Source organism: Geotrypetes seraphini, chromosome 15 (assembly GCF_902459505.1).
Source record: "Geotrypetes seraphini chromosome 15, aGeoSer1.1, whole genome shotgun sequence".
Taxonomy (NCBI): domain Eukaryota; kingdom Metazoa; phylum Chordata; class Amphibia; order Gymnophiona; family Dermophiidae; genus Geotrypetes; species Geotrypetes seraphini.
This window is the reverse complement of record NC_047098.1, coordinates 69,960,458-69,983,182: the sequence shown is the minus strand read 5'-3', so window position 1 is coordinate 69,983,182 and position 22,725 is coordinate 69,960,458. Positions and strand designations below refer to the sequence as shown.

General features: G+C 44.9%; 1 protein-coding gene across 1 annotated transcript in view; it reads left to right on the top strand.

Moving 5' to 3' along the window:
* The window catches only part of SRRM3 (serine/arginine repetitive matrix 3), a 123,326-nt gene that overhangs the window by 82,908 nt on the left and 17,693 nt on the right, over positions 1-22,725 (top strand). The window contains exons 10-12 of the mRNA XM_033922491.1: positions 982-1,268; positions 3,567-3,788; positions 7,604-7,741. Coding sequence (XP_033778382.1) covers positions 982-1,268; positions 3,567-3,788; positions 7,604-7,741 — 647 coding nt within the window. The remainder of the gene's footprint in view (positions 1-981; positions 1,269-3,566; positions 3,789-7,603; positions 7,742-22,725) is intronic.

Below are 22,725 nucleotides of genomic sequence, written 5' to 3'. Positions count from 1 at the left end.
AATCACAAGCTAATTGGCTATTACATGATTCCAAAATCTGAATCCTAGGAGAAGTGGGTTTGTGTTATTTTTTTTGTTATTATTTTTTTCACTCTCGCTCTCTCTCTCTCTTTCTTTCTCTTGCATTTTTGTGAATCTAATGATGCACTTATGTTGCCCCACTTTTCCCTTCTCTTCATACCTTACCTACTAAAGGAGGAAATGCCACTTTTTTGGTAAGTGGACGCTGACCAGGAGAGACTTAAATCAGACTTGTAAGAACGTGAGGGAAAAATGTAACTTTTTTTTTTAAACATGAGCTTTGGATACTGACGAGAGCTCAGCAGTACTCTATGAAAAAAATAACATTTAAAAAGACTGTATCCCAGAAAAAGTTCAGAATTTTTTTATTTCAGTAATTGTTACATTTGTGAATTAGATTTTTTTATCTTTTTTTTTGTTGGTTTCTTTGTTCCCCCATCTCCCTCCCTCCCTCCCTCCCTCTCTACTGTTCTGTCTCTGTGCTGTTTGGTCTGGGTGTCTCATTCTCTTCTTGGTATGTTACAGTATTTATCCTCTTCCTTCCCTTCCATTCCCGGTCTGTTTTCAGTTCTCCAACGATCTGTTGCCTTTTTTGTCCCCTGGAATATGGTTTAGTTTCCTGCTTATGTATTTTTTTAAAACTTTATTCACTTTTGACCATATTAGGTACTTATTAATAATTTTGACTATTTACCAGCCCTCACCTCTTTCCTTATCATTTTGTTGAATTACTTTCTTTATGTTTTGCATGTGAAATTTGCATGTGCTGCATTGTTAGGGTCAGAAGGCTAAGAGGAAAGATAGGTTCAGCATAGTAGCCTCTCTGTGTAGCGTGCAGAATGCAATGTACAGTCAACTGATGCTTGTCAATCCTGGGAGGTTTTTTGTGCACCTTCTCAGTAATGTCTTTTTCTCCCTTTTTTCTTCCTTTGGTTTTTCTTTTTCTTTTTTCTCAATTAGAGACCAAATTCAATGTGTCCGTCTTCAAGGCCAGATGTCAAGAAGGAATCCTTGTCCCCCCGCAGGGGCAGTAAGCATGATGCAAGGAGCTCTAGATCCCTCTCTCCGGATGCAGGAAACAAGAGCTTGCACAGACGAAGACAGTCCAGGGGACGAGCCACCAAGGGGTCTCCAGCACGCTCTGTTAGCCACACAGGCTACAGTAGTGACTCTGAGGATTCAGCCTGCTCACATTCACACTCTGCGATGGCAAATATGGAAAAGAACAATGGTGCCGCATCGAAAAGGTAAGAGGAGAATGAGTTGCAAGGGCGGTTTGATAACTGGACACCCACATTTAGGCACCACTTGTGTGAAAGAGGGCCGGATTTTTTAAATGACACTGCACTAATCTAGTATTCGCTTTGTGGATTGCCCTTTCCAGAAAACTAGCCTAGTATGCTTCTTGTAAGCACTTATGCCTGCCCATTTTTCTGGGAATGGCCCCTCCCATTATGATTTACACGTTAAGAAATTTAGGGCAGATCCGCACACAACTCTTATTTACTGTCAATTAAGTGATTGTAAGTGCTTATTTGACTAATTAGTTTTTAGGCGGATCTGGGATCCATACCCAAATTTGGGCAATCTATACAAAATCTGTAGGATAGTGTAGTTCCATGATTAAATACTTGTGGACACCTAAATTTTAGGTGTGCTGATGCTGGGTTACATTAGTATTCTAGAGCGTAATCTGGGTGCCCAGATGCCATTACAGAATAGACTCTCACCATGTGGCATAGAAGTGCCTTAGTGATTGGAAAAAGACAAAGCTGGCAAATGAAAAATAGCTTTCCTCTTCTTCAGAACATGAAACCGTAGGCCTGATAGTCAAAGGAATGTATCCTTTCCTCAAGGGCATTTGGCCCAGCTGTATGGGGAGCAGCAATATTCAACTCTTATCCATATTTTTGGGGCACAGAATTTAGAAAGTTGCACAGCACAACACTGGCCTTATTTCCCAACGGAAGCTGTTGAGCCCTGTCCTGATCTGTCGTGCCATAATTGAAGGACAAAAACCATAGAAGCCTACCTGATGCTGGCCTTACTTCACAATTTCAGAAAGGATTTTATTTATTTTCTATACGTTCTCCCAGGGAAGCTCAGAACGGTTTACATGAATTTATTCAGGTACTCAAGCATTTCTCCCTATCTATCCTGGTGGGTTTACAATCTACCTAATGTACCTGGGGCAATGGGGGATTAAGTGACTTACCCAGGGTCACAAGGAGCAGCATGGGTTTGAACCCACAACCTCAGGGTGCTGAGGCTGTAGCTTTAGCCACTGCGCCACACTACAATCCATTAACAGAAAAAAATAAAGGAAAGAGTCAGTGATCTGAGATAATTCCAAGACTGAACAATTGCACATATGCTAGGGAGAAGAGATGGGTTTTCAAAGCTGCTTTGAAGCAAACTCTGCTTGACTTTCTTTTTGAGTGATGAGGGAGTAAATTCTATACTGAGGGACCAAAGAATGGAAAAGCAGACCATCAAGGTGATGAGAGGAAGGGGACAGACTACTGTATTTTTCGCTCCATAAGACGCACTTTTTTTCCACTCAAAAGTAGGTGGAAATGTTGGTGCATCTTATGCAGCGAAGATACTTTTCTTTTAACACCCCACCCCTACCCTGTCGTACCTTTCTAAATGCCCGCGCCAAATATGGCTCTCCCTAGCATCTGTGAGCGCCCAGCTGTCTTCTTGGCTTCCCCTACAGTGTCCTCTGGATTCCCCCCTTTAAAGCTAATTAGGCTCGCAACGGGCGGGGGGGGGGGGGGGAGCTTACCTCCAAGCTGCTTCCTGCACCCAGCGAGAGAGGTCGTCTTCCACGCCGTGACCACCGCTGAGCTAATTATGGCAGCCTGCAGAGTGAACCTAGCAGGCTGCCGTGGTAGGACCACAGTAGAGAACATGTGCTTCGGAGGCTAACAGCAGCCTGCTAGGTTCACTCTGCAGGCTGCCGTAATTAGCTCAGCGGCAGTCACAGCGCAGATAACAACCTCTCGACAGAAAAGGAGAGCTGTGTCTCTCCCCCGATCTCCTGCCCCAGGTAGCGAGCAAGAAGAGCAACTGTTGGGGAGGCAATATGAGCCTGCTAACTCTGGAGCATGCATTCGGACCCGGGCAGAAGCTGCAGCCCTGCTCTGTGAGGGCTTCTGCCACCCATCCCAGCTCAACCCAGCACCGTCTGGGAGCCGGAGACAACGACCTCGCAGGAAGCAGCGAAGGTAAGGCCCTTGGGAATTGGGAGTAGCAGTTGAAGTGATTTCAGTTTTCTGGTTGAAGTAGACAAGGAGTTGACAAATAAGTTTATGATTGGTTCATCTCTTTACAATCTGATCTATATGTTCAAACTATGCAGATACTTTGGATTTGAATATGAGGTTAGTTTATCCAGATTGAGAAATGATCTAGATAGGCACCTTATTAGAAACTGAACCATATATGTGCACGTCTTAACAGACTGAGAGGTTTAGGCTACAAACTAAATATATTCTACTGAAATGTTGCTAATTTTAAAATTGAATAATGCGTCCTTGTAGGATAAAGGACAGACATCATAGGGGAAGGCAGAACAGCTGTTCCGAGTCTTCAGCCAAACATTCCAGGCACAACTCTGAAAAAAAGAAGAGTTTGTCTCAAAGTCCTGGCCACAGAAGCACCTCCTGGAGCAGCAGCCACTCCCCATCCAGGTCCCGGTCCCGTGATAAAAGATCAGCACGGAGCAGGACTCGATCTCTGTCACAGAAGAAGAATTCAAACAGGTAAAGCAGAGTCCAATGATGTTGATCTGAACATATACCTCTGCTTGTACAATACCCCTGCATAAGTATGCCAGGAAGATATTCCTGCCCACCCACTGGTACATCCTGAACCCTTCCTTCCGATCCCCCCTCCATCTCTCCCACCCCACTGGAAGCACATCAAGACCTCTTTCAGGATCCTCCCTCTCTCTCAATCCCCCTAGCCAAGAGGGCCAAATTTAAGATTTTGGCACCCACAGGCAAGATCAAACAGCAGATATCAGAGCGTGGGGGAGGGGTGTTATCTGAGATCCCAAAGATTGGAGAGCCAGGAGGGAAGCAGAGGATGGCCATAGTGCTGCTTGTGGCCATAAAGAAAGCAAAACAAGATACTTATATTGGAAAAACTTGTAGCAATGGCAAATTATAACCAGTTAACTGTACAGTATATTATGTATGTTAACCTGTGGGACAGGCCTTCAAGGGGGTGCAGGCCTTCGGGGGGGGTGAAGGACTTTGAGGGGTGCAGGCCTTCAAGGAGGGGGACAGGCAGGCAGGCCTTCAAGGGGGGGATAGGCCTACAAGGGGATGGGACAGGCCTTCAAGGGGGTGCAGGCCTTCGGGGGGGTGCAGGCCTTCAAGGGGGGGGGGACAGGCCTTCAAGGGGGGGGACAGGCCTTCAGGGGGAGATGCAGGCCTTAAAGGGTGGGACAAGCCTTCATGAGGGGAGACAAGCTTTCGGGGGGGACAGGCAGGCAGGCCTTTAAGGGGGGGCAGGCCTACAAGGGGGTGGGACAGGCCTTTAAGGGGGGGACAGGCCTTCAAGGGGGTGCAGGCCTTCAAGGGGGGGTGCAGGCCTTCAAGGGGGGGGTGGACAGGCCTTCAGGGGTGAGATGCAGACCTTTAAGGGGGGGGGACAGGCCTTTGGGGGGGACCCTGGTGTAGAAGTACACGGAGGGAAGAGATGTGCATATGCCAGACTTTGGAGGGGAAAAAATAATGGGTCTGAAAATAGAGGAGAGGGAGAGAGATGATGGACCATGGGATTTAGGGAGGGAAGGAACAGAAAGAGAGAGAAATTGGACACAAGGGATGGTGTGGAGGAGGGATAGAGATACTGGATAGGAGGGTAATTGGGAAAAGAAAGGGAGAGATGGTGGGCCCTGGGGTGGTGGTGAAGGAGGGAGAGATGCCGGATGAAAAGGTAGTTAAGAAAAGGTGGATTTGTGGAGGGAGATGAAAAAAAGGAAAGATACCAGACTTCCTGGGGAGGAAAGGGAAATGGAAAGGGAGGACAGAGATGGCAGATGGATGGTTAGCATGAAGAAAGAAAGAGACCCTGGCAAGCAAGTTATCAGAAGACAACCAGAGCCTGGGACCAACAAGATTTGAAAAATAACCAGATAACAAAAGGTAGAAAAATTAATTTTATGTTCTGTTTTGTGATTACAATATGTCAGATTTGAAATGTGTATCCTGCCAGAGCTGGTGTTAGACCGCAAACGTGAGCTAGGATTTAACAGAGAGAGGAAAAGTCCTTTTTGTTAATTTATTTTATTTACACCACAGCGCCAGTGTGGTTAGGAGAAGCCAAAGGGGGTGAAAAAGCTATAAAACCCACCAGGATTTTTGAAAAAAATCACCCAACTGGGCAGGAAAATCAAATCGAAAAACCAATTAAATAGGCTGAATCGAAATTTTTCTTCCTGAATCGGGCAGTTTGCGCTACTGTCTCAGACTTTAGGACCTGGGATTGGGGAGAGATGGCATCCTCAGTACTTTATAATGCAAGTGAAATGAGGATTTGGTCTGCAGAAGAAAAATATTGTATAGGCCAGGGACATGAGACAGCAGGAAATGGGAACTTTTCTTCCTTCTATTTTTGTGAATGGAAAGGCTGAGGATGTCAGAGAGTTCAGTTAAAATATGTGCTTTATAAAAAAATATAATAATGTGTTTTATAAAGTTTATAAGCATTGCTGGCCTACCCGGTGAGGTGTTCCTAGTGGTGGTGGTGGTGGTGGCGGCAGTGTGTCAATGTGTTGAGAGGAAGAGGTGGTCTGGGAAATTCTCCTGAGCAAACTCCGGACCCATTTCCACCCCCCAGTTAGTCCACTCCACTCAACTGGTTCACACACTGAGTGGGTCTTTGGGTATTGTGCCTAGGTAATTGTTTTGGGATCTCTTCCAGTGGTTTGTCAGTATCTCCTTGTGGTCCAAGGAAGGAAACTTTGTTAACCTTAGCATTGACCTTTTGTAACAGTGCTGCTTGTGTGGCATTAGGCTATGTAGTGATCGAAAGAAAAAACCAGACCTTTGCACATTTTTGCACTATAGGTGGGTGTATGAGGAGATTCACATTTCCTGCACAGCTAAGTCCGTGTGAAGTTCCCTTGTGCTGTATTTGACATCTAGCAAGGTCTCTGTTTGGAAGGAAAGATCTAAGCTTAAAAATGAAGTGGCCAGAAGTTATGGTAAAAGCAGATAGCTTAGCTGGTTTTAAGAAAGATTTGGACAAATTCTTGGAGGAAAAGTCCATAGTCTGTTATTAAGACATGGGGGAAGTGTCTGCTTGCCCTGGATCGGTAGCATGGAATGTTGGTACTCTTTGGGTTTTAACCAGGTACTAGTGACCTGGATTGGCTACCATGAGAATGGGCTACTGGGCATGATGGACCATTGGTCTGACCCAGTTAGGCTATTCTTATGTTATGTTCTCATCTGTAGGGGCCTTTGTTTTCACTTCTTATTTTAATGTATTTTTTTTCTGGGAACTTATCAGTGTTTTTTTTATAATGGGAACAAAAATGGAAGAGAATTAATGTGTGTGGAATGGGGGGGGGGGTAACTAATTTATTCAGCTAAATATTAAATCCACCTCAACCAGACATAGGAGAACTCGCACACCATTCACACACCCTCCAACCAAAAACGTCAAAAGAAAAAACTGTTCGACAACCTCCTAGCCATTCGAGCTGCAACACTTGACCCCCAACTCTACAACCTATTGACCTCGACCAGAGTACAAAACCTTCAAAAAAGAAATAAAAACCCTTCTATTCAAAAAACACATAAAACCGAACTAACACAATCAGAACTGTCCCAAGCATCACCTGCAACTACTCCATATGTACTTCTCATGTCATGACAATTCAGACATAATTTATGTTATGTTATGTTTGGAATAATGGTTACATATATGAGGTTCAATAAAAGAATATTTTCACTCCCTGTTTCTATTCTGACCATTTATACCGATTCATGGTTATTACAAAAAATATTTTTTACATGGGGATGTCAAAAAATGATGGGCCCCGGGTGCCACATACCCTAGGTACACCACTGGGTGTATGTTACTTTATTGAGTTTTGTTATGGTTTTTTTGCTTTTGGTCCAGTTGATGTTGAAGGTGTAAGTGTAGTGGTCTGACCAGATGAATCTGAACCATGTTGCAGACAAACATGTGATAGGCAAAGCGTGGGAATTCTCAGGTGTGGTATGCCAGGTTTACACTTAAATTTCTACCAGATATTGATTTTTTTTCATCTTTATTTAAATATTTTTTAGATTTTATTTTTTGGCTTGAGGGTTCTGGTTAATTGAGTTCCGGTTAACAGAGAGTCTACTGTAACATATGTATTGTGGTCCACTAGAATCTGCTGGGTGCCCATATGGTCAATCTCTTCATGTTTATTGGGTGCTCCAGTCCAAAGCTCTCCTAACCCTGCACTTTCTCTGCATTTAAAGAATGATACCATCCCATCATCTCCATTGGTTCCCCAAGATGAAATATCTTCAGTGAAAATATCCTGTCTTCCTTTATTTTCCTGATTCAGAGAGAAGGAAAGTGATGGGAGAACACGTCACAATGAAACTGATGCTACGAGAACCAGGCGTCGTTCAAGAAGTTATTCTCCAATTCGGAAGAGAAGGCGGGACTCCCCTAGTTTCATGGAGCCAAGAAGAATTACAAGGTAATGGTTGATTAAGTTCTTGGGTGCTATTGTGCCTCTTGTCCTTGATGATGAGAGCATCCTACCACTCGTGCTCTTTTCAAATGTCATTCTTTGTTTAGTGTCTCAATATATTCTTAAAACTCCAAGGGATAGATATTCAGTCTGCAGCAGTTAGCAGTTTATTAAAACACTTACAGCTGTGGGCAGAATTAGCCCCACATATTTGGTGCTAGGGGGCTAATTTTGGTGGAGCTGGCTGCTGGAGATCATGCGGGTCCTGGCCAGTATTCAGCTGAAGGGTGCTGGCATTATTCAGTGCTGGGATTCATATAGTTAACCCAGCCAAGTTAGGACAGTTCAAAAGCTGTCCTAACTTGGCTAATTAGCTATTTGGGTCTCAGTATTAAATACTAACTAGACCTCAAATAACCTTTATTTCATCCCTCAACCCCGGGCTTACGTTCTATCCATGGTGGTCCAGTGAAAGCAATGGGGACAGTAGTGAAGCCCACTCGCTTCTGCCCCTTGCAGGGCAGCCAGGTTTTCAATTGTTTCCTGAATAATAAGTAGGCATTCCAAGATCCTTATGCTTGCTACTATACAAATAAAAGAAGATTTAAAGATTTTCAGGTATTTAACCCTTAGAAGATGGAAAATGTAGACTTATAAAATCTCTCAGCTTTGTTAACATCTCAAAAGTAGGAAAAAGTACAAGCGAGAGAGATTTTAAATGCCATTACACAGGACTCTCAGAGAAAACAGAAGAATGAAATCTCTCTGCAAATAAGACACCAGCAATGGAAGAGATGGAGTTGACAGTAAACCAATGGAAACAATCACCAGTCTGGCTTTATTAGTATGATAAAAGTTCAAATCAAGTTTCAAGTTTATTAAAATTTGATATCCTGCCTTATCAATATTCAAGGCGGTTTTACAAAGTTAAAAATACAAAGAAAGCATAAAAAAAGGGGACGAGCCGTGTTGTGGCCTACAAGCTTGCATCAGGCGTCAAATATTCTGAGGTATCATTACACAAAGAGAAGAATTTATTGAAGATCATATGATGTCAAAGGCAACTAAAATGTAAATGCAGTCGTGAAAAACTGAAAACATCAAATTGCCATTGCTAATAACTGAAAAAAAAGCCACCGCAGTTTCACATTTTCAGTTTTTCGCAACTGTGTTTACATTTTAGTTGCCCATGGCATCACATGATCTTCAATACATTAATTTCTTTGTGTACTGATATATCAGAATATTTGACTCCTAAAACAACTCGTGTCGAATCATTTGAACTTTTATCATACCAATAAACCCAGACTTGTGTTTTCCAAGTTGACCAAGTTTCCAAGTTTATTTAAAAATTTGATTAAACGCCTATCAAATACTAAGGGACTCATAATCAAAACAAAAAAAAAATGTCTAAAAAGTGGCCTAAATGGGTACTTGGATGATCAAAAGCCTGATCGTCCAAGTACCAATAACCAAAGCTGTTTAGACGTATCTAAAACCAGCTTAGGGCTTTCCCTGCCTCTAAATGCATAGAGGCGTTTTTAGAGGCGGGGAAAGGGTGGGAGGGGGCGGGAGGTGGGCTGACCTAGACATAGCCATACAGCAGGTATAACCAAAGGTTTAGGCAGGTTGCCTAGTCGGCACTTATACGTTTTAACTTAGACCAAGTCAAAACAGGTATAAGTGCCGAAAAAGGGGCACTGAGCAACCTGCCTACCCCCTACCACAACGATCGCGGCTCGGGGAGGTGTGCAATTGCAATCGCGGCAGGAGAGATGAGCCATCTCTCCTGCCGCGATCCACCCTCCCAGCAACAATTGGGACAGGAGGGAGCCCAAGCCCTCCTGCCCCGGCGAAACCATGACCCTCTCAACACGATCGGGGCATGAGGGAGCCCAAGCTCTCCTGTCCCGGCGACCCCTCTACCCCCACTAAAATACAGGCAGGAGGGATCCCAGGCCCTCCTGCCCCGAAGCAGCCCCCCCCACATCCGCCCCCCCTGCACCCCTGATCGCCCCCCGAACACCCCCCACCTGCAAGACTCCAGCCGACCCCGCGACCCCACCCTCACCCCATACCTGGACAGACGGACGGGTCCCAAGCCCATGTGCCTAAGGCCCCGCCCACAGGAGGGGCCTAAGGCAGCTGGGCCTATTCCGGTTGGTCCAGGTGTCTCAGGCCCCACCTGTGGGCAGGGCTTGAGGCACCTGGGCCAATCAGACCCTAAGGCCCGCCATTCTGAGGATGGCGGGCCTGCTGGAGGGGCGGGCTTGGGACCTGTCTGTCTGCCCAATGTTCTTCAGGTATGGGGGGGTCGCAGGGTCGGCAGGGGGGCCGATCGGGGGGTGCAAGGGGGCTGGATGTGGGGGGGCTGCATTGGGGCAAGAGAGCATGGGATCCCTCCTGCCCATATTTTAGTGAGGGTGGGGGGTAGGGGGGGGTCGCTGGGGCAGGAGGGCTTGTGCTCCCTGCTGCCCCGGCGAGCCACAACCCTCCCGACACAATCGGAGCAGGAGGGCTTAGGTTCCCTCCTGCCCGATCCGATTGGGGGGGGGGGGGATCGCAGCAGGAGAGATTGGCTATCTCTCCTGCTGCGATTGTTGCTGGGGGGGTGGACTCTGTAACTGGTGTTTTTTTGACAGACACCGGTTACAGAATCCAGCTTTTAGGCAAAGGACTGCTCCTCCTTTGCCTAAAAGCTCTTGTGTTGGGCATTTGGGACTTAGGCTTTTTTTTGTTGTTAGTGTAGACATAGTGGTGTTCTGGGTGTTTAAACAGCTGAACATAGAGGCAGGCCATTATAAAAAAAAAACCTCCTTTTGGACGTTTTTTTTGAGAATGGACATTTTCCCTGCTTAATACTTTCAGCGTTTAGGGCCTAGGCCAAAAGGGGATTTAGACTTTTTTTGGATTATGCCCCTCCACGCGTTTTACACGTGCAAAATTAAGGAGAGACACAAATTTTAAACATGTGACAGACACAGTTAAAGCACAGTTACTTACTGTAACAGGTGTTATCCAGGGACAGCAGGCAGATATTCTCATGTACGGGTGATGTTACGACGGAGCCCCAGCACAGACCACTTTAAAAGTGCATCGCCACTTTAAGTCTTTAGAAAGTTCACGATAACCTGAACCGCATATGTGTGAGTGCCTTCCTGCCCGACGTAGGTCGCGAGGTCCCTCAGTTAAGATAAGCCAGCTAAGAAGCCAACCCGGGGAAGTGGGTGGGTTGTAAGAATATCTGCCTGCTGTCCTTGGATAACATCTGTTACGGCAAGTAACTGTGCTTTATCCCAGGACAAGCAGGCAGCATATTCTCATGTATGGGTGACCTCCAAGCTAACAGAAATGGGATGGTGGGAGTGTTGGTCTTAGGAAAATAAATTTTGTAATACAGATTGGCCGAAGCGCCCATCTCGCCTGGAAAGGATTCCAGACAGCAGTGAGAAGTGAATGTATGAACTTAAGACCAGGTAGCAACTTTACAGATTTCCTCAATGGGAGTAGATCTGAGGAAAGCCACAGAAGCTGCCAAAGCTCTAATTTTGTGGGCTGTGACACGATTCTCCAGTGCCAGTCCAGCCTGAGAATAGCAGAACGAGATGCAGGCAGCCAGCCAGTTGGAAATCATTTTCTTGGAAACAGGATGCCCCAACTTATTTGGATCAAACAAGATGAAGAGTTGTGGAGATGTTCAATGTGGCTTTGTCCAGTCAATGTAGTAGGAAAAGCCCGTTTACAGTCCAAAGTATGTAAAGCGGTTTCTCCAGCAGGAGAATGAGGCTTAGGAAAACACACTGGCAGAATAATTGACTGATTAAGATAAAATTCAGCGACAACCTTCGGAAGAAACTTTGGATGTGTGCGCAGAACCACCTTGAGATGAGAGCAATAAGGAAAACCACTTTCCAGGTGAGAAACTTGAGATGAGCTGTGGCCATTGCTTCAAATGGTGGCTTCATCAAGTTGGAAAGTATCACATTAAGGTCCCAAACTATAGGAGGAGGTTTGAGAGGTGGTTTAACATTGAAAAGTCCCTTCATGAATCTGGAAACCAAAGAATGAGCAGTGAGAGGTTTGCCCTCTACCGGTAGGTGAAAAGCTATAATAGCACTGAGATGAACTCTGATAGATGTAGATTTGAGTCCAGAGTCAGACAAAGAAAGTAGATAATCTAACACCAATTCCACTGCCAAGGAAGTTGGATCATGATGATGAAGAAGACACCAGGAAGAAAATCTAGTCCACTTTTGCTGGTAACATTGTTGAGTGGCTGGTTTCCTGGATGCTTCAATGATTTGTCTAACAGGTTGAGAGAGATGCAAAATAAATAGATTCAACCCAAGAGAAACCAAGTTGTCAGGTGCAGTGATTTCAGACTGGGATGCATAAGAGACTCCTGATTAGAGAGTTGCGTGGGGACAGAAATCAAAACCCGTCCCCTCCAAAATCCCACCCATCCCCGCGAGGAATCCTTCTGTCCCCGCCCGTCCCCGCGAGGAATCCGTCCATCCCCACCCATCCCCGCAAGGAATCCCCTCTGTCCCCACCCGTCCCCGTGAGGAATCCCCTCTGTCCCCACCTGTGTTTGCCTATCGCCCCATAAAAGTTACCTGTCCCCATAAAAAACAGCAATTACTTCAGAAAGTTTTGATTTTTTTAAAGCCATAGTTTATTTAAACCAACAATAAAATACAATCTTTTTTTTTTAACATCCCCCTCCTTTTTTAATACCCCCTCCTCTCTATAAAAATATATTTTTAATAATAATCCATGAGTCACAAAGCAAGGGTGCACATAGGAAAAGGGAGCATCATAAACACTGCAGTGAGCATTAGAACATTAATATACCCATTGTTAAACTGAAGCCAGATTAATACAGATTGATCCTGCACAGACAACGCTAAAAGAAAACAGTCCTTCTCATACATACAGAACACAACCTCCCTACCCCTCATACTGGCCCACTTGCTTCCTTGTCACCATCACCACACTCTCCCTACCCCTGATCCCGTCACCATCATTTCTGTACCCCCTTTTGCTTGTTCCTGTCACCAGATTCTCTCCCTTCCCCTTCACCCCATCCAGCCTGCCACTTTACTCTCCCTAAATCTCTCTCTGCCCAAGGTGGAAGGCTATCACCTTGGCTGGCCTGTCTGCCACCTTATTATCTAGCCACCTGTCATCCCATGCTCCATGTCACCATTGCCTCATTCACTCTACCTCTCATGATGGTCGTCATCTGTCCCTTTTGCTAGTTCTCATATTAGCTATACTATCTGCTTAATTGTTTCTGTTATCTTGTGCCCCCCCCTCCCTGTCACCTCACTCTCTCCCTTCATGCTAGCTCTCACTCTTTCTTCTCCTAACCCTGGCCTGCCTGTCACTTCCTTCTCCCTTCCCCCTAGCTGTCCCCCCACAATCCCAAGCCCACCCCTGCCTAACCTGTGGACCAAATTGACTCTCCTCTCTTTCCTCCCCCACCTGTCACATGCAGGCCAAGTCCCAGCACTAACCATGCCTTTCCCCCTCCCCCACCCCCACTAACCTGACCTCAGCAGCACCAGCCAGCTCCTGCCAAGTGGTTTGGCAAGGGGAATAGGCCCTCTCCCAGCCAGCCCACCCCAGTGCCCAGAAGCTGCAGCCATCTTCACTACGTCAGCGGGGAGTCATGGAGGGGGGAGATGAAGGATTCTGGCCTGACCCGCACCGCCCCCAGAGGTCCTTCCCTTCTCCAGACCCAGTGCCCACACTTACCCCGTGCAACTTTGGCCAGCTCAGGTGGGGGCAGGGCAGAACGCAGCTGGGAACCAGAGAGCCATCCTGCTCATCGTTTGGGCGGCTGCACAAAGGCAACGAAAAGTGAAAGACTGCAGCTCCCCAGAAACAGCAACTCGGCCGTCGGCTCACCCTCTTCTGGAGCTCATCATGTAGGTAGTAAGCTCAACACAGGCACACATTGGTTCAGCTGCAGGACAATGGGCCAATCATAAATGACCTTAGAACTCTGAGGTTGTTTGTGATTGGCCCATTGTGCTACAGCTGAACCAATGTGTGCCTGTGTTGAGCTTACTGCCTACATGATGATCTCCTTGCCTATGTGATATGCTGCTGATTCATCGGGAAAAAGACCAGCGCCGGACCAGAAATAAGATAGGCCTCGAGTCGGGATAGGAAGGAATCCCAGTTCCATCCCCGTGGGAGTCCCGTCGGCCTTGGAGGGGTCCCCGTGGGAGTCCTGTGGACCTGGGAGGGGTCCCCGTGGGAGTCCCGCTGACCTAGGGGGGATCCCCACAGTATTCCCGCGGGACCCGCAGGATTCCCGTGATCCCCGTTCCCGTGCAGACCTCTACTCCTGATTCTGTGTAAGCAGAGTAGGAAATACTGGAAGAGGTATGGGCTCCCTGGAACAGAGCTGAAGTAGAAGGGAGAACCAATGTTGCCTGGGTCACTGTGGAGCAATGAGAATTATGGTGGCTGCTTTTCTCTTGAGCTTGAAGAAAGTTTTCAATATGAGAGGAATTGAAGGGAATGGATATAGAAACAGGCCCGTCCAATCCAGAAGAAAGGCATCTGCTTCCAGACGGAGAGGAGAGTAAAGCCTGGAGCAAAACTGGGGTAACTGGTGATTCTGAGGAGCCGTAAACAAGTCCACATGTAGAGTGCCCCATTGAGCAAAGATGGACTGGAAAATTGCAGAGTTGAGAGTCCATTCGTGAGGCTGAAGAATTCTGCTGAGGTTGTCTGCTAGGGAATTCTTCTTCCCTTAAATGTAGACAGCCTTCAATAACAGATTGTGAGCTGTTGCCCAAGTCCAGATTTTTGGGCCTCCTGACACAACAGGAGAGAGCCCATGCCTCCTTGCTTGTTGATGTAGTACATTTCTACTTAATTGTGTGTACGAAGAAGGAGGACTTGAGGGCAGTGGAGATGATGAAAAGCCTTGAGGGCATAAAACGTTGCTCTGAGTTCCAGGAAATTGATGTGAAATTTCCGCTCCCTGAGACTGAGGCTGGGACATAGGCTTTGCAGCAAACTGTCGCTGATATGACGATTGTGGGCTAAAGGGACGAGAAGGTGGAGGCTTTTTCTTAGCTTGACCAGAGTGTCCCACCTGGTCTCATGGGCAGACAACTTCTGTGTAGCCGTATCCATTGAGGCTCCAAAAAGCTCATCCCCCAGACACGGTGCATTTGCTAGCTGGTCTTGATGATTCACATCTAGCTCCAACACCTGAAGCCAAGCTAGACGCCGCATAGCAACTGCCATTGCTGCTGCATGTGAGGTGAGCTCAAAGGTGTCATAAGTGGATCTAACCATATACTTGTGGAGCTGAAGCAAGTCGGTGATGAAGTGCTGAAAAGCAGGAAGTTTACATTCCGGGAGATATTTTTGAAACGTAGCAACTTGTTTCACGAGATGTTTCATAGAAAATGAAAAATAAAATTATAGTTGCCAGACTGGTTGGCTAACATTGCATTTTGATAGAGATGTTTGCCAAATCGGTCCATACCTTTGCCCTCTCTGCCAGGAGGTACAGAGGCATAAACACTTGACCCCGAAGATTTCTTTAAGGTTGACTCCACTAGGAGAGACTCATGTGGCAACTGTGGTTTCTCAAAGAAGGGATAGGAACCACTCTATAAAGAGAGTCTAATTTGTGAGGAGCCACGGGATGGTCAGAGATGTTTCCAAGTTTTTATAGAAAGTTTCCCTCATGATATCATGGAGGGGAAGCTTGAGGAGTTCCTTGGATGGCTGATCATAATCCAAGGCATCCAGGAATTGTTTTGATTTTTTTAGACTCAGCCTTTAAGGGGATGGATAAAGTTTCAGACATCTTCCTGAGAAATCTGGCAAAAGTTGACTTTTCAGATGGTAGAGGAGCCTCTTGAGAAGAGTGACGAGTAGAATTATCCTCCGAGGAATCCTCGTCCTCAGAGAATATCTCCTGCTCAGAATCCCCCCAGAGATCCGAATCTTTAGTAGTTCGGGGTCGGTGTTGAGCAGACAGTACCGAAGACTCCAGATGCTTTGACTTATGCAGTGCCTTTCCAGACCACACCGACACCGTCTCAGGTGACGTTTGTGTGGAAGATGATCGGCATCGAGAAGTCTTTGAAGTCGGTTCCCGAACCAGAATCAATGCCATTGGAGACTCTTGAACAGGTGCAACCAGTGTCGATGGCTCAGACCGGACCAGCACCGGAGAAGTCGATGTTGACATGGGAGTCGGCATAAGCAGCTGAAATTGCTCTTTTAATTCTTGCTGCAGCAATTCCCTAATTTGCTGCTGAAGAGTGAGAACCGGTACCACTGGCTTTTTAGCCGGTACCTTTGGTGCCGCTCTATGCTCCGGCGATGAGAAAGCTGATGTCGAGGCACTCACCAGAATTGGAGCGGAGCGTTTTTTGGGGCGCCTCGAGGTCGGCAGGACTTGACTCACTGCTGCAATGACCTGAGGGCCTGAGGGGTGGGGGAAGGCTTCTTATCCGGTTTACCCAATGCATGCGACACCGAAGAGGGCTCTCCCGATGTCAAGAGTTGTGGTGTCAATTTAGACGGTGCTGCAGATGCCGAGACTGATGTCGAGTCTCCTTCCATGCCGGCGCCGGAAAGAAGTCTCTGCTGGATGAGGCAATTCTTAAGTGTCCTCTTCTGGAGCAACGAACAGCGGAAACAAGTCTCTGGACGGTGCTCAGGCCCCAGCCATTGGAGAAACCAGCGATGTAGATCAGTTATTGAAATGGGATGAGCACAACTGTGACACTGTTAAAACCCATTTGCGGACAGGACATTGACGGGAACATGGCCTTGGCACAATCAAAGTCTGTTGCCAAGGTGGAAAAGTAGGCCCCGCCGGGCCGAACCCGCGAAAGGGAAAAAGTAAAAATTTTTACTTACTTTTTTATTTTTTACATAAAACAATAAAAAATATCGAAAAAAGCAAAAACTGACTAAAAAGTCAGAGAACCGCGAGAGTGGGAAGGCAGCGGAAAAAACATTTAAACAATCGTTGAAAAGACGCATCTTCATAGCTCCACAGAAATGAAGAAACTGAGGGACCTCGCAACCTACATTGGCCGGGAAGGCACTCACGCATGCGCACTTTGGGCTATCGCAAACTTTCTAAAGACTTAAAGTAGCGATTCACTTTTAAAGTGGTCCATGCCGGGGCTTTGTCGGTGACGTCACTCATATGTGAAAATATGCTGCCTGCTTGTCCTGGGAAAAAATTTAAAAAAAGAGTTGAGTTCAATATGCAAGGCGTCTTTAAATAAAAAGCTTTATAAGCCTCCTTTCAATTTGTCAAGATTTTGTTCTGCTCAAAGATGAGTAGGCAAGGCGTTCCAAATTGTGGGTGCAGTAATTGGTTTGCTGTCTACTCCATCTCTTCTGTTGCTGGTGTTGTATGGACTCTTTCAGATTTTCCAGCTGAATAGACCAACCTAATTTGCAGTTTTCTCAGGAATAAACTGGTAAATCCTGAATACAATAAACTGCAATAATTCAACTGGCTTATTATTAGAGTATGGATCAATAACTAAACTTAAGTACATTCAAAACAATTTCAAATTCTTCTTAAATGTCTTAAGCATAGAAAAGTTTTCTTTGAAAGCTGGGTAACATGTTTGTTAAAAGATAAAGTACTATTTCAGAAACCAATGAAAAATTGATTGCATTAATATCTACAGTTTGATAGAGAAGTTGGACTTGATGGGTAAGATATGATTTTTTTAAAATTTAACTTCAGCTAATGCATGATTATCTATGTTAACACAATTTTCTGCTCTATTTCTTATATCAAAAGCAGATTCCTGAATAGGAAATAATAAGGTAACATTATCAGTAGAAATAAAATGTTTGATACCATATTTTTCTAATTCTTTTCCAAGTGAGAAAAGTACTACATTAAAAATAAAAGGAGTGACAGTGGAGAGCCTTGATGGACTCCATATCTGGTGGACCATGGTATTGAGAGAGAATTCTTCATCTTTATAAGCTGTATAAGTTCTGAAAGCCAAGAAGCCACTGAACCATTTTAGAACAGGATCTGCGATGCCAATTTCCTCAAACAATTACAGTAAAACCTACTATATCAAATGCTACCAAGTCAAATTGATTCAAGAGAATTTGGCATCCTTTATTCAACCAAGCTCTAACCTCTGCTACCAGTGTGCCAAGAACAATTTATGTGCTTATTATCCCTTCAAACGCCAGATATTATGAGCATCTAAATATTTAGTAAGTGTAAAGTAACCATTGCTTCCATAATTTGGGGGTTCAGTTGCCACTGGGCAATAACTGGAAACTTTTGATAATTTTTCAGATGGATTGTTTTGGAATTGGAGTACAAATAATATGTCCCAGGTAATCAGGAAAAATACCAGTCCAGAAATCAGGCAATGATTTCAAGAGATATGCAGGATACAAAGCAACACTGTTGACAAATACTTTTGCAACAGACTATTGGTAACATCAGGTTCAGCTAGTGTAAAATATTTCCAGTTTCTAACATAGTAACATAGTAGATGACGGCAGATAAAGACCCGAATGGTCCATCCAGTCTGCCCAACCTGATTCAATTTAAATTTTTTTATTTTTTATTTTTTTTTTCTTCTTAGCTATTTCTGGGCAAGAATCCAAAGCTTTACCCGGTACTGTGCTTGGGTTCCAACTGCCGAAATCTCTGTTAAGACTTACTCCAGCTCATCTAGACCCTCCCAGCCATTGAAGCCCTCCCCAGCCCATCATCCACCAAACGGCCATATACAGACACAAACTGTGCAAGTCTGCCCAGTAACTGGCCTAGTTCAATATTTAATATTATTTTCTGATTCTAAATCTTCTGTGTTCATCCCACGCTTCTTTGAACTCAGTCACAGTTTTACTCTCCACCACTTCTCTCGGGAGCGCATTCCAGGCATCCACCACCCTCTCCGTAAAGTAGAATTTCCTAACATTGCCTTTGAATCTACCACCCCTCAACCTCAAATTATGTCCTCTGGTTTTACCATTTTCCTTTCTCTGGAAAAAATTTTGTTCTACGTTAATACCCTTCAAGTATTTGAACGTCTGAATCATATGTCCCCTGTCTCTCCTTTCCTCTAGGGTATACATATTCAGGGCTTCCAGTCTCTCCTCATACGTCTTCTGGCGCAAGCCTCCTATCATTTTCGTCGCCCTCCTCTGGACCGCCTCAAGTCTTCTTACGTCCTTCGCCAGATACGGTCTCCAAAATTGAACACAATACTCCAAGTGGGGCCTTACCAATGACCTGTACAGGGGCATCAACACCTTCTGCCTTCTACTGACTATGCCTCTCTTTATACAGCCCAGCATCCTTCTGGCAGCAGCCACTGCCTTGTCACACTGTTTTTTCACCTTTAGATCTTCGGACACTATCACCCCAAGGTCCCTCTCCCTGTCCGTGCATATCAGCTTCTCTCCTCCCAGCATATACAGTTCCTTCCTATTATTAATCCCCAAATGCATTACTCTGCATTTCTTTGCATTGAATTTTAGTTGCCAGGCATTAGACCATTCCTCTAACTTTTGCAGATCCTTTTTCATCTTTTCCACTCCCTCTTCGGTGTCTACTCTGTTACAAATCTTGGTATCATCTGCAAAAAGGCACACTTTTCCTTCTATCCCTTCAGCAATGTCACTCACAAACATATTGAACAGGATTGGCCCCAGCACTGATCCCTGAGGGACTCCACTACTCACCTTTCCTTCCTTCGAGCGACTTCCATTAACCACCACCCTCTGGCGTCTGTCCGACAGCCAGTTTCTGACCCAGTTCACCACTTTGGGTCCTAACTTCAGCCCTTCAAGTTTGTTCAACAGCCTCCTCGATCCAGCTCTCTGGTCACCCAATCAAAAAATTCAATCAGGTTCGTTTGGCACGATTTACCTTTTGTAAAGCCATGTTGCCTCAGATCCTGTAACCCATTAGATTCAAGGAAGTACACTATCCTTTCTTTCAGCAACACTTCCAATATTTTTCCAACAACTGAAGTGAGGCTCACCGGCCTGTAGTTTCCTGCTTCATCCTTGTGACCACTTTTATGAATAGGGACCATATCCGCTCTCCTCCAATCCCCAGGAATCACTCCCATCTCCAGAGATTTGTTGAACAAGTCTTTAATAGGACTCGCCAGAACCTCTCTGAGCTCCCTTAGTATCCTGGGATGGATCCCGTCTGATCCCATCGCTTTGTCCACCTTCAGTTTTTCAAGTTGCTCATAAACACCCTCCTCCGTGAACGGCGCAGAATCTACTCCATTTTCTCGTGTAACTTTGCTAGACAATCTCGGTCCTTCTCCAGGATTTTCTTTTGTGAACACAGAACAGAAGTATTTGTTTAGCACATTCGCTTTCCCCTCATCACTTTCCACATATTGGTTCCCAGCATCTTTTAGCCTAGCAATTCCATTTTTCATCTTCCTCCTTTCACTAATATATCTGAAAAAAATTTTGTCTCTCTTTTTTACATTTTTAGCCATTTGTTCTTCTGCCTGTGCTTTCGCCAGACGTATCTCTCTCTTGGCTTCTTTCAGTTTCACCCTGTAGTCCTTTCTGCTCTCCTCTTCTTGGTTTTTTTTATATTTCACGAACGCCAACTCTTTCGCCTTTATTTTCTCAGCTACTAGGTTGGAGAACCATATCGGCTTTCTTTTTCTCTTGTTTTTATTGATTTTCTTCACATAAAGGTCCGTAGCCATTTTTATCGCTCCTTTCAGCTTAGACCACTGTCTTTCCACTTCTCTTATGTCCTCCCATCCTAACAGCTCTTTCTTCAGGTACTCTCCCATAGCATTAAAGTCCGTACGTTTGAAATCTAGGACTTTAAGTATAGTGCGGCTGCTCTCCACTTTAGCCGATATATCAAACCAACCGTTTGATGATCGCTACTTCCCAGGTGAGCACCCACTCGAACATTAGAGATACTCTCTCCATTTATGAGGACCAGATCCAATATCGCTTTTTCCCTTGTGGGTTCCGTCACCATTTGTCTGAGCAGAGCCTCTTGAAAGGCATCCACAATCTCCCTACTTCTTTCCGATTCTGCAGATGGAACATCCCAGTCTGCATCCGACAGGTTGAAATCTCCCAACAGCAGAACCTCCTCTTTCCTTCCAAACTTTTGGATATCCACAATCAGATCCTTATCAATTTGCTGCGATTGAGTCGGAGGTCTGTAGACTACACCCACATAGATAGAAGTTCCATCTTCTCTTTTCAGAGCAATCCATATCGCTTCTTCCTCTCCCCAGGTCCCTTGCATTTCGGTCGCTTGGATATTGATCTTTACATAGAGAGCTACTCCTCCACCTTTTTGACCATCTCTGTCCTTCCTAAAAAGATTATATCCCGGTATGTTTGCATCCCATCCATGTGATTCACTGAACCATATCTCTGTGATAGCGACAATATCTAGATCTGCCTCTAACATCAGGGCTTGCAGATCATGAACTTTGTTGCTTAGACTGCGAGCATTTGTGGTCATCGCTTTCCAGCTATTTTTCAGCGATAATCTCCTTTTTTGTATGGATTTTTGTTTCGTTTCACTTTCCGTTGCAATACTAAGAAATGAGTTGCTGATATTGCTTACGTTGCAGTCTTTACTAATATCACATCTTTTCTTTTGCCGGGGGTGGTCTCTATAATTGTCCTTCGTACATACACCACCCCCACCTTCTAGTTTAAATGCCTAGAAAAATATTGTCTAAATTTCTCTGCAAGGTTTCTTTTTCCTGCTGTAGTAATATGTAGCCCATCAGTGCAATATAGCTTCTTGTCCTTCCATGTATTTCCCCATCCTCATATGTACCTGAAGCCTTCTTGATGACACCAGGCTTTGAGCCATCTATTAAAGTCCTCTGTGTTTTTCACTCTTTGCTCCCCCTTTCCATATGCAGGCAGTATTTCAGAAAAAGCTAAAGTCTTTACAAAAGGTTTCACGCCCTCACCAAGCTCCCGAAAAGCTTTCTGTGCTGCAAGTGTGGAGTCGTTGGCCAGGTCATTTGTTCCCAGATGGATGACAACATCAGTGTTAAAATCCTTAGTTTCTTCCTTAATTATAGTCTGTATTTGCCTAGAACTCCTGATAGCTGAGGATCCTGGAAGACATTTCACTATTTTGGTCTCCTCGCCTTGTGTTCCAAGGTTAATGCCTCTGCTGATGGAATCCCCCAACAGTAATAGTTTTCTGCTGAAGATTTGACAGTATTTGAGTGTTCATGAAAGACAGATTTAATAGTGCTAATGTAAGTCTTATCTTCTCTATTTTTACTTTAAAGAAATCAGCCAAATCTTGAGCTAATGGAGAACAAAAATCTTTTGATTGAATCAAAGCTGAGGTATTAATTAGATCGATGGCCACTCTAAAAATATATTTTTGTATCAGGGGTCACAGTACCAATCAAATTGGAATAATACCGCTTCTTAATAATTTGAATAGATTTTATAGATTCATTGTGACTGCCACTGTGAGTGGACCACTATGGGGTAATTCCATAAAGAGGGCGCCATGAAAGCATGCATGCATATGAATGTCAATATTCCAGGTTCGCTCTGTGCTAGAAAATGTAATTTAAATGTGATGGCATTTCCCCCCCCCCCCCCTCTTTTATGAAACTCAGACGCTCTATAGGAATTGTATGAGTATTGGAGCTTTTACTGACACGGCCTGTGATAAAAACAAACAAACTGTAACTTCATAAAAGGGAGGGTTAGTTTGAAATTATGGGTACAAATGGACAGAGCTTACACACAGGTAGAGTCTGAGCTGGGCACACAATTATGCATGTTTTGGGTTTTTTTTAGCAATCTAGGTGCTAGCATTTATACCAGCTCTATGGTTGATTTAGAATAGGTTCCAGATAGACCCACATAGGCTCCCTTTATAGAATTACTGTTTATCTCAGTGTCTCACAAACTATCCAGAGCCACGACACACTAAACAGCGTAAGTGTGTGGAT